The sequence below is a fragment of the Rhea americana genome, unplaced genomic scaffold (assembly GCF_003343005.1).
Source record: "Rhea americana isolate MKP2758 unplaced genomic scaffold, rheAme1 scaffold_425, whole genome shotgun sequence".
NCBI classification, from domain to species: Eukaryota; Metazoa; Chordata; class Aves; order Rheiformes; family Rheidae; genus Rhea; species Rhea americana.
Genome location: NW_028186563.1, coordinates 316,839 through 330,796, shown reverse-complemented (window position 1 = coordinate 330,796; position 13,958 = coordinate 316,839). Strand labels below are relative to the sequence as shown.

The 13,958-nt window shown below is 50.2% G+C and overlaps 1 protein-coding gene across 1 annotated transcript in view; it reads right to left on the bottom strand.

Moving 5' to 3' along the window:
• HYDIN (HYDIN axonemal central pair apparatus protein) overlaps window positions 1-13,958 on the bottom strand; it is a 164,642-nt gene that overhangs the window by 21,407 nt on the left and 129,277 nt on the right. Inside the window, exons 45-62 of the mRNA XM_085315270.1 lie at window positions 13,283-13,936; window positions 12,333-12,545; window positions 11,306-11,508; window positions 10,902-11,084; window positions 10,440-10,559; window positions 8,909-9,068; window positions 8,642-8,814; window positions 7,809-8,007; window positions 6,513-6,612; window positions 5,897-5,996; window positions 5,218-5,386; window positions 4,666-4,904; window positions 4,189-4,309; window positions 3,281-3,485; window positions 2,651-2,886; window positions 1,483-1,634; window positions 577-769; window positions 15-123 (exon numbers count right to left, since the gene is read on the bottom strand). Of these exons, the coding sequence (XP_085171396.1) occupies window positions 15-123; window positions 577-769; window positions 1,483-1,634; window positions 2,651-2,886; window positions 3,281-3,485; window positions 4,189-4,309; window positions 4,666-4,904; window positions 5,218-5,386; window positions 5,897-5,996; window positions 6,513-6,612; window positions 7,809-8,007; window positions 8,642-8,814; window positions 8,909-9,068; window positions 10,440-10,559; window positions 10,902-11,084; window positions 11,306-11,508; window positions 12,333-12,545; window positions 13,283-13,936 (3,529 nt within the window). The remainder of the gene's footprint in view (window positions 1-14; window positions 124-576; window positions 770-1,482; window positions 1,635-2,650; window positions 2,887-3,280; window positions 3,486-4,188; window positions 4,310-4,665; window positions 4,905-5,217; window positions 5,387-5,896; window positions 5,997-6,512; window positions 6,613-7,808; window positions 8,008-8,641; window positions 8,815-8,908; window positions 9,069-10,439; window positions 10,560-10,901; window positions 11,085-11,305; window positions 11,509-12,332; window positions 12,546-13,282; window positions 13,937-13,958) is intronic.

Here is a 13,958-nt window from a genome sequence, read left to right as displayed (position 1 = left end):
TTTCATGCATTTACCTTCTCCGGCAGARCTCTCTTGTGTAGCTGGAGCCTGGTAGATGCAGTGTGTGGTGGGCCTGGCTTTCAGGAAGAAAACTCCCTCTTCATCCAACAGATCCATCATCACCTGAGAAAAGGGAACACACAGCAYGAACGTACTGGTGTGGATATGGGACACACATACTGGCTGCTGGTCCACTGGGAACCCAACACACTTCTTCATTTCAACAGAAACTCTTAGCATAAAATTTATATAAAATCAGACATTAAAAAAATKTGTTCAAAGGCAATGGAACAGAATGTAATTAAAATATAACCAAATGGGACAGAAAGCATTAAAAAGAATGAATAGAATGCAATTAAACGATGCCAGAATTCAATTAAAAGGTAGTAAAATGTGATCAAATAAAACRTGATGCAACTATGACGTAACACATACCCACAGGGGAACCAAAACGCGATTGCACACATAGTGYAGCGACACATCTGTGCAGCTCTACCATGTTTTCCACAGCCTTTCCTGCGCTGGACAAGGACTTGCTCCCAGATCAGATGAAGCATTCCCYTGGGAGGTCCTCACCTGGACAGGTATGATGCCACTGTTATGAAGGATCAGAGGRAGTTTCTCTGAATGACCTAGCAGCAGCTTTTTAAAGAGCAGCAGAGGGTTCCCTCTCTTGTTGTGAAGGACRGGGCGCAGGATGGTCACCCGAGGCAGATTCCCATCTCCACTGATAGTGAATGTCAGGCTTTGTGGTTTAAATGCTGCAGGGCTGCAGGAGGGGCAGAAAAGAAATTGTTATAGCTGGTGTTAACCCCTTTTCCACTTGGCAGGCAAGGAAGAAAGTGCTTCCACTGCGTTTTCCCTGGCTGGCGCAATAGCACACGTTCCTGCACCCCACTACACAGCTCCCCCTCTTCCTTCCCCTCCCAGTCAAATTAGTTAAACTTTTGTGAATGACCCTAATCTGCTTTGAAGAGACCAGGCCTTTCAAAGTAGTAGTTAAAATCATTTCACTTCAGTTGAAATTTCCCTTAGACTCACCTTATCTAAATTCAGTGATTTACAAGTTTGGGAAGAGCTTGTTAGGGCCACCGCACAAACAGAGGTTCCAGGACAGAGGACTGACCCAAGTCTATACCCAAGACTATCAAATATGATCTTCTCATCTTAACATAAACAAGGTGGAAATAATGTATATTGGCCTTTGACACAGAAGCAGCTTCATCTAACCCTTTGCCCTTGGAAAGCCCCAACTCAGCTGTTTCACAACTCCATTTTTTTTTCTGATTCATTAACTTCTGATTGGCTACCTAATGTTAAGTTGTCTTCATAGTTACTTGCACAGGCTAAACTATGACTCATATTCTTCTGCTGTGCTATATCTAGTAGTTACTGCTTCCTGTATTATGACAGGTCTACATCCTCCCAGAAGAGAGTGAGCTATCAAAAAAGGTCATCCCAGGATTTCGCGGCATGAATTACCTTGCCAGGACATCAAGGCAAGCCTCAAAAGTGCACTGGTAGTTCTGCATGGTCTGCGGAGTGAAGGTCACTGTAGCAAAGGCGTGGGAGTGACTGGGCACACACATCCGAACAGGATCCACCTCAAAAACGTCGCCAGCATGGGTGCTAAGCTTGGGGGAGACCACAAAGCAGAGTTAGGAGGAAACACCCTTCAATATGATGCAGTCTTACCCATATTTGCATCACAGGAAAGTGCCCCAGGACAGCGTCCTTTTTCCTGCTCCCAAGACATGCTCATTTTGTCTCAGGGAGTGACCTCAAAGTGGTGCTGTCCTTGGACAGGGAGCTGCCATGAAGTCCAGGACTGCAACTGCTTGCTGTGAGCCCTGGGAATGTCACCAGCCATTCCAGCATACAGGGGAAGTACGGGCTGTAGAGAAAACTCTGCAAATAGTCTAGAATTGGCCTCTAAAGAGAGGGAAAAGACCAAAGAGTCTCACAAAATGGCCTGCTTTGAGCCCTGGCAGGTGAGCACAAGAAGTGCCCCCTCTCTCAGTGTGCTAGCTCCAAGAGATATTTGCAGAGCGGTTCTGAACTCCCCCTGCAAACACAGAGGGGTGAGCCAAAACCTTGCTTGAGATGCACCGAATTCAACCCAGCCGCTGCTCTGAGCTTGCTGCTCTCCCCTACAGTTCTGTCTGCACGATCTGGCAATAGAAGTTGTTGTGCCTGAGGGATGGTAGCCAAATTGGCCCCTGGACTCAGGCGGACTCTTGGCTTAACCCCATCACAGCATTTGACAGCAGGGGAGACAGATTAGGGGTTGCTGCTGACATTGCTCCCACTGTGGGAGGTGGTGGCTCCTCTTCTCTCTCTGAGCCCATGGGAGAGAAGGACAATTCCTTCATCACTCCCCTACATAAGTTTTCTGGCTTGCTTCTCCTCTTCTTGATGAGAGATGACAGCTTCTCTGCCACTTTGCATACCTACTGGACAGGAGACTGAGAGGTGCCAAAACACAGGCTTGTCCCAAGCAGAAGTCTGCCTTGAAGAGCAGTAAGGGAATGATGTACTCTTGTTCTGAGCTGGACTAGACTGGGCAAGATGAAGCAATGAATCTGGAGAACAAGGCAGGCTACCATGAGGACTCGAAAGAACAACAGTCATCTTGGCCTCCTATTCTTACCTTACTGGAGGCTGGTTTGATGGAAAGGACCACATCGCAGGGGATTTTGTCCACATTGCAGATCTTAAAGCGAGCTGTGGCCTGGTGCCCAACCAGAACATTGGTGAAGATGAACATGTTCTCATCCATGACAAACACACCCTTGTCTTGCACAGTCTGCAGGATGTGGCAAAGGTTGATGTTGCTGCAGATACGATGCTCCTCAAAGATGGACCCTATGTCGTCAACCACGAATGCTGCGAGCAGACAAGAGGGAGGGTTGAGATGGAAAAGCCTTCCTGCTGAATTTATCTGGGCTCTGTTGGCCTCACAAAAGGTCTGACAAGCCCTTTCTGCACAGCACCCACTCTGGAGGAGGGAGCTGACTGTGGGGATGGAGCCCAGTCTCCCTCAGTCTTCATGGGTATTGCTTTCCTTTCACCCTTCCACATATCCCTCCTTGCCTCTTCCCACAGCGACTGCACCCCCACTTTGAAAGACACTGGTTGAGTGGAAGAGAACTGGAGCCCTTGAAGATTTTAAGATGGGACTTTAGGGTCAGGGTGTCTTCTGTGTCCCAGAAGTGAGTTTGGGTGCTGATCAGCAGCAGGTCTGGCCATAAGAACCTACAGACAGGGTGTACGGATGTACCTGGGAGGCAGGATTCAGCAGCCAGGGTATAAGGGATGCCAAGGGGATTGTCCTTGGGATCTCTGTCGCTGATATCGATGGACAGGTACTCTTCACACATCCCCAGTGAATCTGCGTAGCAATCCACTGTGATCGCCTGCTGGCCCCCAGGAGGGATGGACCCAAAGCCAGGGTACACTGTGAATATGCCCAAAGTGATGCGAGCCTGCAGAAAGAGTCCCAAGGGAGGCTGATGTCTGATGGCGTCCCCTTGAGCACCCCTAGCAGGGAGTACACCACTCCTCAGCCCCCAGCCGAGTCCAGGCCCCCAGTCCCAGGACAGGGAGAGACGACTCCAAGGCCCAGGGGCAGCCCTAGCTTGATGTGGACAAGCCGAGGGGAGGCACTGGCTTTTCCTGAGCAGCGCAGAGGAGGGGGTTCAGGTGTAAAGCATGGGTAAGACACCTGGGATCCTTCTCCTTCCAAAGATAAAACAGCAAAGCAGAAACAACTAACTCAATGTGAAAAAAGACAGGGAGAGTGGGGAGCAGGAAGAGAGAGAAAAAAGCAGGGAGGGAGAGAGCAACAGCATATCAACAGACCGTGAACAGGGACAGGGATGTTCCGAGTCTGTTGTGCTCGTGGACCTATTTTGCCTGGCATTGACCAAACAAACATGGGACCTGGCTCCCTCTTTTGGCCCTGCTCCAGGTCTGAGACAAAGCGTGGATTTGTCTGTGAGACAGAGCAGTACAGCTTTTGTCTCTGCCTGTGGATGGGAGAGGGCAGCTTTAGCCCTGGTCTCGGCACCTCCAGCTGCCGCTGCCTGGCCCACATGGACCCTGTGGTGATAAGCCCCCAGCCTGGGCACAGCAGAGTCCTCCCACACCAGCTGCAGCAGCGTGCGTTGGGGAGCTGGAGCCACCTACCTGCGTAACGGGGTTCACGTCCTTTTGCAGAGAGTCGGTTTGCTTGCTTTGCCTGAGAGAGGGAGGGATTTTGCTCAAGTTTTCACTTTCGTGGGAGTGGGTGTATTTCACAGGAGAGGCACTGAGAGGAGAAAGCAGAAATACCTGTCATGCTGGGCTCTCCCCACCATTCTCCAAGGCCAAAAGCTGGCCCAAGGAACACCTTCTTGAATACACATTCCTGATGGCTCCAGGAGGGCTGCCTGCAGCACCTACTGCTATAGGTTATGGATAGACTAGGCGTATCATTAACTTTGTCCTATATATGGGGATACTGAGGCACAGGGAAGGACTTTCCTTTTTCTGCCCCCTGTTCACAAGTCAGTAACACAAATGGACAAGAACGCAGGTGTCCTGATCGCCTACCACATACTGCTGCACACCAGCCACGTTGTTACGCCTCTTTGGGCGGAAAGGGTGGTGCAGGTCTTCTCTTACCCTTTCCTTGGCAAGACAGGCACATCCCGGATTGTTTTGCAGATGACGAATTTAAAATCGAGGATGCCTTTGTTCTCCAGCGTGAAGGTGCAGCTTTTCTTAGTGCCACTCATTATGGCTCCAAAGTTGATGAACGAGGCAGGGTAAATGCTGTACTTGGTGAACAGAGCGTTTGCCGACACCCTCACTGGGATGATGGCGATGGTCTCTCCTCCTTCAGAGACATTGGGCTCAATCAGCTGCAACCAGAGGAGGGGTTGGTAAACAGAGCAAAGCCCCTACACTTGTCTGCTAAACTCACCCCCAGGCGCCTTCAGCGCACCCTCCGTATTTAAATGCAGTTGTTCAAACGCCTGCTCCAGGGTGAGCTTTTCAGCTCCACTTAGGAACCGTCACAAATATTTCCTAAATGTCTCTGCTGTATGTATGAGAGCGTGTGTATGTGTGTGTGTGTGAGAGAGAGGTGACACTAGATTCCCAGCTAAACCCTTCCTTCCACAAGACACGTCCTGCTTATAACCGAGGTGCACCAGCCTGGCTCAGGTACCTCACCTGGCATTGCAGGATAGGTTTGTCCTCAATTTTCATCTCCCTCTTGGGGTGGAAGACCATCTGGACCTGTGCAGGGCGCTCCGATGCAGTCAGCACACCCTTCTGCGGCTGGATAGTGAAGTGCGAGGTCAAGTCCGGTATGTTGGTATCCGCAGCTTCCAGTGTGAAACTGGGGAGAAAGGGAAGGAACGAAGACCTCTTCTCTGAAAAGTGCCAGTAGCGCAGTCTGGGACCACCAAAGAACATTAGAAAATAGATATATAGTCCAGCTGTGCTTGGGGAATTCCCAGACTGGAATCAAGCTCACAGACTTTGACAGGGACTGCTGACTATGAAGAGTGCTGTAAGCTCACTTGGATACAGATTTTTTTCCATTTTCCCCTTCAAACAATATCATAAAGACAAATAAACAGACCCTCAAAGTAAGGAAACCAAAGCAGAGGGGGACTTAAATTTCAGCATCTCTGCTTCTGGTTCCTTCTGGACAGTGAAGATTCCTGGCATCTTGCTGGATTCTCTGTTAACATTTGAGATTGAAGAGGTCACATTTTACATTTACCCTGACCGTGAGCTAGCCAGCATGCGAAAAGGTTCAAGCCATGAGAACAAGGGTAATGCAAGCCTGGGCAGATGGTGGCACCACACATTTACAGACCCCGAAGCTGAAACAGTAACTTACCTGTATGCAATCTCATACTTCCCTTTATTTTTTAGATTCAGCGTTATCTTTGCTTCATCCATGACTTTAAGGATCCCAAAATCCAGATTACTATCTGCAACTGCAAAAATCCCAGAGAGGTAAGAAAGGGTGAATATTTGAGTTGCTGTAGAATAAACCCGGTGACAAGATACATATTTGAAGTTCTTAAGTAGCACAAAGCCCTTCTCAGCAAGTGTCTCTTCCTGAAAATTGTCGCTAGCTATTTCCTGCCCCTTCTCTTACACAGAGAATACCTGCAGCGCATAGCAGCTAAGGAGCTCGGTTTCCCTGTCTTTGCTTCCAAGCACAGATTGAACAACTATGTGCAGTGCTGAGCCTTCAGGAGTTGCCAACTGCTTGYGCACATCGCTGTCGTTTCAAGGTACCCAAATCGATCAGCGTGGCCTTATTTTTACAAAATAAATCACCGTCTAAACAGGCAGCTTGCAAGTACGTTACGTCGTGCACAGTGCTCCCACTCCACGCAGTTGGCCAGACGAGTGCTTTACTGCCACGGTTGCATCCCCGTTTCAGTCACACGCCTGCCAAGGATTACTTTGGATTTGGATTACTTTGTTTTGGGGCACCCACTGACCTTTAGGAAAGGTGATGTTCAGAGCAACATCATAGGCCTCCGCAAGGATTTGGATGTTTTCAATCTGAACAATTCCCAGGACATTTTCTGCATCTGAAACCTGAGGCAGGGARAAACAAACACTGATTAGATCATACTCCCCAAATCTTTCAGAAGAAGGCATGAGAGTCCTCGTCCCTGCCAGCTGCGTCCCCTGGGTCTCCAATGCTTGGTGAGTGTTTGGAGACTCCCAAGCCTCCCCACGCTGGAGATCCCTCAAGTTGACCCAGAGGGACTCTGCTGCAGTACAAAACCCGACCAGCCCAACTCGTCATCCCCACAGCAAGGAAAATTTGCTGTTGAGAAGACCCTGGGGGGCAAAGTGATGTGAACACAACCACAGAAAGCATGAACTGTCCCAGAGCAGGTGGCATTGATAATCAGCCTTCTTCTCTGAGCAACGACTTGGACCTTCCTGGCTTAGAGACTGGGATTCATTCCTGGATGGCTGTTATAACCAAACAGTTGACCCAACCAAGGGAGACTGAGCTTGATCCTGGGTAGAGAGATGGCTGGGGACAGTCCGWTGTGGAGACCCAAGTCTATGCCAGTAAATAAACAGGCCAGAATCAGTGTTCTAGCTTTACAGGCAAATAGCATATATATGGCTATACTCTCTTCCCCCTCCATTCCAGAACTGTGTGTAGTCACCCATACAGCCTGCTGGGTACAGTTCCCAGCCTCTGTTAACTCTTGAACATGCTGGCCCGTTATCTWGCAGGGTGCCTGGGAGTGTGCTGAAGCCTAGACAACCAAGACACAGCACTCAGCCGTGCACAGCGGCCCTGTTTACTGCGGTAGAAGGCGGCTCAGGATGCAGCCTCGTGATCAGGATTTGAGCCACACGCAATCAGCACCTGGTTGTCTGGGGTGGTGGATGCTAAGCAACGAACAGCATATTCTGGCAAACACAGTTTGAGGCAGTGGAAGTCAAGGAGGTAGCACTGTTGTATCTGGCAGGTACGTCTGTCTCCTCCTGCCTCCACTGTATACTCACCTAATGAACTCAGCTATAAGGGCACTCTTGTAGTCACTTCGTTTCCCAAAAACAAACCTTCAGCAAGAGTTCCCTCCTGCTAACAGTCTACCCCCCCTCCCCCGATGATGCAGGTAGAAAGGAATCTCACTGAAGGCCCATCCCTTTACCCTGTTTGCAGGGGGCCCTTCAAGTACAGAGTCTCCATCCCTAACAAAAGGTGGGTGAGCAGGGCTGATCACTCTGCCCTGCTTTGCCAGGGAAGGTGTGCTCCGCCTCACCTCTAGTCGGATGGTCTTCTTAACACTGAGAGCCTTCGAGGCCCTGAAATGTAACTGCAGGCTGAACTTCGTATAGGGGCCAATGGTGCCATGGTCTTGCGATACGGAGAAGTCCTCACCAAGGCTCTCCACCCCACTAAGCCTCCACACTGCAGGCAGCGGGGTGCTATTTTGCAGGACCAGTGTCTTGCTGTCCTTCCTGCAGAGATAGGAAGATGCTCAGCACTGGTTCTTTGAGGGTCATTTTGAAAGTGGCTTACGGGCAGCTCTATCACATGTACGAAATCATGCAGCCTCACAGTACTTAAGTGCCTTCTATTTCCATATCACAAGCCTGGGAGATACGTCCTGGGGGAAGAGTGTGGCATTAAAATTGTGTCCAACAGAAGGGAAATAAGGCAGAGCAACTGGACTGTTGCCGTGTTGCATCTTGTCTGCTGGTTCAACTCTGGCTCTCCGATTCCCCTGGGAAACAGGGTGACTCTGAAGTAGCTGTGGGACAGGGTGGCTCAGATCCTGTCACAGCACATAAATGAAAGATTTCTCCAGCTCATCTAGCTGGAGCAAACTGATGTGAGCACTGGAGCATGCGTGGCTCTGGTGTGGATGAGGATGCCGATCCTGGAGTGTTTCTGAGAGGCACAGAGCCAGTGGCTGTTGTGGCATATCCAGGCCTCAGTGAGGAACAGTTAGCAAGCGACTGGGAAGAGCTGGAGAAGGAGGGATGTCAGTGCGGCCTCCAACCCAGGCAGCCACACAGGCAGCAAGAGAAACTAAAGAGGAGCTTGCCAACAGCCCTTGCCCCAAGCACAGTGGCCCATGGGATGACCAACCTATGCAGAAGCAGCTTGTCGAAATTCAGCAGTCTGCAGTTGAGTCCCAGCTCCAGCCGCACTCCGTGGCAGCACAGGCGGAAGACCACCGGCTCAGGGTTGTCCTTAATGCAGCAGACAAGGCTGTCTTCCACAACACCAGAGGAAGTGGGGTAGGCCCAAATGGTCAGCTCCTGGCCCAGGGTCGCAAAAAGAAATAGAGAAATGCATTCAGTGAGYGGGAGGAACAGCTGCTGGGCACAGCTTGCCTTCTCTGCCCTGTCCTACCTGCTTCTCATTAGCTTTCAGCGTCATCCTGGGAGGCTCAAAGAGGAACGTGTCTGCGTTGGCATCGTGCTCCAAAAAGAAATGCACCTCTGCTTCCAAGGGGGTAACGTTGAGGATGGTTATCTTCTCACAGTTACTGGGATAGCGAGACGCCTTGTACCTGCCCACAAGAGGAGAAAGGGCTGCAGCAGAGACCCTGYGACCGTTACTTTCTCCACACATTGGGGCAAGCACCATGTCTTCTCAGCAGGAGGCTGCTCTGAATAGGCTCACGAGGAAGACCCTGGTCTAACAAAGAGGCTAGAAAGAAGGAGCACTTTCAGGGGTACGCTGTGCTGTCTCTGTGTGCTGCACCCTCATCTGTTAGTTTGAGGTCTGCACCATTACCAGGTGCCTTTATCTCAGAAGCATGACACAGGCCACTTTAAAAGAGAGAAAAAAAAAGGAGCATTTTGCAAAATATAAATTCAGAGGTGACTGGAAAATAAAAATAAGTCAGGCATGTGGTTTTCCCCTCACCCCCTGTTTGGTTTCCCTTCCTGCAGAGTATAAAGAAACGCTTTTGAAAAGAGGTTTTAAAAACAGTGTAGCTTTTCTAAAGCAGAAAAAGTCAACCCTTATGTTTCAAATGTTTTCTCAAAATCTTAAGAGGAAGAAATCAAAAGGATGAATTCCCAGGAGGAATGCTGAATTTAACAATGTCCCTTTTCTAAAGTGTAAATAGTATTTGGAGCTAAATAGTTAAAAAAGCAAACAGAAGCCCAAGACCATTCATCAGCCTGGCTRGAGATCCTCTTCTGTTTTTAAAAGGTTTTGATTTCATTTCTTTGGATTGTCAAAATACCACTAGCTCTCCAGGGCTCCCATGAAGACAAGAATTTCACTTCTAATAATAAAAAAGAGCAAAATTAAAAATAGAAATAGGCCAGCAGCTACAAYGACAACTTTATCCAGTAGTAAGGATCAGGGAAATGTAAATCCACTTTCATTCCTCTGCAGGCCACACACACATGTTGACAGGCCAAATGATAAAGTCTCACTAATATTAGCGATTAAATAATGGTTTATGACAGCATCAGTAGAATAACTGCTACTTCAGTCTATCAGTAGAGCTCAAAATAGTTTAAAGAAAGCACCATAAAGTTCATTTTGTAYGTAGGGAAGTGAGACATGGAGGGAGGACACAAGTTGGCTCAACCATTAGGCTGGAAGTGCAGCTGGGACCCAAACAAACCTTGCAGGTCGCAGCATGGTGCTCTGGTCCSTGAGACACCCCACCAGGTAGGAACATCAGCTCCGTTGTTTCCCAGCTCCTCTAAGACATGTGCGCCTGCTATTTGCTGAAGTCCATACATCTGTGACCCTTCTCTGTCATCTCCCAAGTCCCTTCACGAGGCCACTCCCAATTTTCCCACTGGAACAGCCTCTGCCCAAACATGTCCACCACCACCCAGGCCCTTCTGATCCCCAAAGCTTACTCTGAGCAGGCCGCACACCGGGCTGCTCACTAATTGGCTTGGGTGGCACATACCACTGTCTTGACTTTCCGCAGAGCAACGGGCCAAAGTGGAATACGCCTGTGTCCATGACGTATTGCTTGAAGATGATGTCATTACGCGCCTTGCTCTTCCTCCGGTGAGGAAACACCAGCCTGGGGAGAGAAAATGGTGAACGAGCAGCTACAGAGATGCTGTAGGTCAAAAACCTGGTCAGAAGGCCATAACCTCATGCCTTAATACTGGCTGAGCTCCAAGTGTGGAAAGAGATGCTCGGCTGCTCAGGCAGCACACGCTGCCCAAACTGCTGCTTCCGGTCTTCCCGGAGTAAGGCGTCAGGCCGGATGGGCCCACCTCGGGGAATGGACGGGCCAGACAGTCTCAGTGGAGACATAACATGATGGGGAAGGTGGTAGCTGAGCTGCAAGGTGCACCCCAGGCTCTGAGTTTAGGAAGATCTGTCTGTGAGGGAGGCCATGTAGGCAGGCAGGCCTTACCGGGGGTCCTGGCAGATGGTGGGATACACGCATGTGCCCCTGCAGAACAGCTGGTACAGTCGGCCTGTCCCCAGGATCTCAAAGTTAAACGTCTGATCAAACTGGCCTGGCACAATCGAGCTGAAATGTATCTTCAGGACAACCTCCCCGTGGGCCGCCACAATCCACCGGAAGTTGGTCAATCTGGCAGTTTAAAGAGGAAATTTCAGACCTTATTGAGGAGAAGGACTGCAGATGTGCCAGCTCCCGGCCATGCATCTGCTTGTCCTGCTGTCCTAGCATYTGAGTGGCCTGGTGGGAGCAGCCCACTGCAGAGGAACTGGGGGAGGCTCCCTCTAAGCTGGGGTGACTGGCGAAGGTGGTTCCCAGAGAAACGATTTCCTCCCTCTGCTCTCACAGCTCACCTGATGATTTTCTCCGGGGACGAGTCCCTGCTGACGCTGCTTTGGTCTGCATCCGTGTGATGTGTGAGTACTCCTGATGCCGGTCCCTGCAGACCTCTCCTGCCACGGGCAGTGCTGCGCTTGTCCCTCGAAGACTCTCGGCTGCCCTCAACTTTCTCCTTCCTTGYCCTGCCTCTGGTAGGGGTGACCTGCTCCTCTGGCACCTTAGCACCACAGAGGTAAAAATGAATAAATAAATAAGTAAAAATAAAAAYAAATAAAAAAGAAAGAAGGAGAGGGAGAARTGACACCTGCCCCGAAATACCCTYATCCTGGAGAGGAAGGTGCAAGTTTGTTAACCAACAGGAGAGAGAGTGAACAACCAGGCTCTACTTCACACTGCTTTCCTGTCTCCTGCCCAGTTCTTTGTCCTTCCTCATCAGACTTTATTCTGTCTAGGAAAAATCATTCCTTGCCCRAAACCTCTCCTTGACCACGAAACTCAGCACAGAGCTATGGGCTTCCTGCTCGTTATTCCTGAAGTGGCTTGAACGTTATTTTGCTTTTGTTCCCTTTCCAATCCACCCCCCACCTTTGTGAGCTGACTCTGAGAAACCGAGCTAAACCACAGCAGTTCTAGAAAGGGAAGCTGAGAGCAGGTTTAGGTGAGCGTTTTCTGCTTTTACAGAACAGCCCTATGCCTCARACAGAGCTGTGGTTCTCAGGCAGAAGGTGACAAAAAGGCTGCAGGGAATGGGGGAACTCAGCTGGTCATTTTGGGCAGTTGGGTACCCAGGGCATGTCCCTGTGAAGCTGCAATAACTGCCCTCAGACTGGGTAACCACAAAAGCCTCTAGCCAGCAGCTACACATGGTCATGCCAAGGCCTGTGTCCTCCCTGAAAATGAAGCACTTCTAGKAGAATCAGGCCATGCTGATGCTGGCCTGGATCCCGGCAAGAATGGGATATGGTCATTCATCCACTACTCATCTTCTGCATCTCATCTGCCCCTCCATGCCCCTCTCCAGCCYAGCCCTCGTCCTGCTACCTTCACTGCAGGCGTGATGAGGACATCTGTGAGACTCTCTGTATCCTTCTTTTCTTCTTCTGCAGTTGCAGCTTCTGGTGCAACAAAAACAAAGTGCTGGAGGGCTTCACTCACTGCCGGGGCCATCCGCTTCTCTGGGTAGTGGATCACAGAGTAAAAAGCAGGAGGAGGAATGGGAGGTCCTGAGGGACCCAGTCCCAGGCTATCCAGGATCTAAAGCATAAGGAAAAAAAACCCCATTAATATGCCAGTCATCATCATCCTCCTGCTCSTTTCTCAAAGTACAGAGCTGCTGGAGACACTTTTTAATGGAGTACAGTGCTTTTTGATGYCCAGTGAGGTGGACAGGCTCCAGAGCAGTGCCAGGACTTGCCAGCAGGACCTAGAGAGAAATCTCACTCTGAGTAACACAACCTTAAAGACCTTGTAATGACCTGCCCTGCCCTGAGACCATTTCTACTGCTTCCTCAACCAGGAAAGCCCATGGGAGAGAAACAGGTAGGATGCTGGAACAGAGCTCTGGGCACGAGTAAAGGCAGAAGGAATGCAGAGCAAGTGAAGAGGCATGTGAGGAAGTGGGGGGAAAAAAAGCGGAAGAGCAAGGACTGGGACRGTGATAAACAACTTCTTACTCATCCGAGCAGTTTAAGGCTCTGTCCCATCTAGGTTAGTTCCCTCATCTCTCCAAGTCAGTCATGATTTTACACAGAGAGATGAAGCAGGCAGACTGCTTATATGCCATGTTCTCAGTCACACAGGGCAAGAACCTCTCTCTTTCTGCCCCTCTGGGGGTTGCTAAGAAGTGCCTCAATCATGTGGCTGCTGCAGAGCCCTTGTGGAAGATGGCCATCAGCCTGGACAAGGCTCTGTGCCATTGYCACCTGCCAGAAGATAACGCATCAGAATCCAGACCATGGCCAGCTCAGCATCCAAACCCCTCAGGTCTTTACCTGCTCTACGCCTGGCAGCTTGCCACTCTCCAGGATCTTCTTCCAACTAGCATCTTCCAAGCTCAGCACCTGGATCTCCAAGTAAGGCACCCCAGCATGCTGGTCTTTGCCTTCCCCTTCTGCACCTTCCTTTTCCTGCCCACATAACTTGGACTCCTCAAGGGCCTTCAGTTGTTCCAGGCGCTCCTTCTCCAGACGTTCTTTCTCCAGGCGCTCCTTCTCCAACCGTTCTTTCTCCAGGCGCTCCTTCTCTCTGTCCTTCCGGCTCCTGCGGCTGGATGAAGGCTGGCGCTGCTCTTCTGCTTCAGGCTGGACCTCCTCTTGCTCCAAAGGGGAAAGCAGGATACCCTGAACTCGGTCCCAGAATGACAAAATATGAATGATGCCCTTTTGTGAGGCCTCGTAGAGCTTAAACCTCAGGGCCAAGATCTTCTCAACTTCATTCATGGCCTCTTTTTCTGTTCTGTCCTGTTCCGGGCCTGTGGGYGACACCACCACCACCGGGCAGGCATCTAGAAGGCCAGTCTTGTTCCGCTTTTTCTTATCTTCCTTGTCACCTGAAACAGAGTCTGAGYGCTCCTTTGCAGACCCTCTCCTGTCATCCCCTTCATTCAGCTTGATATCTGAGCGACTACTGGTGGAAGTGTTCATACCCTGGGAAGGAGGAGCAGGAAAA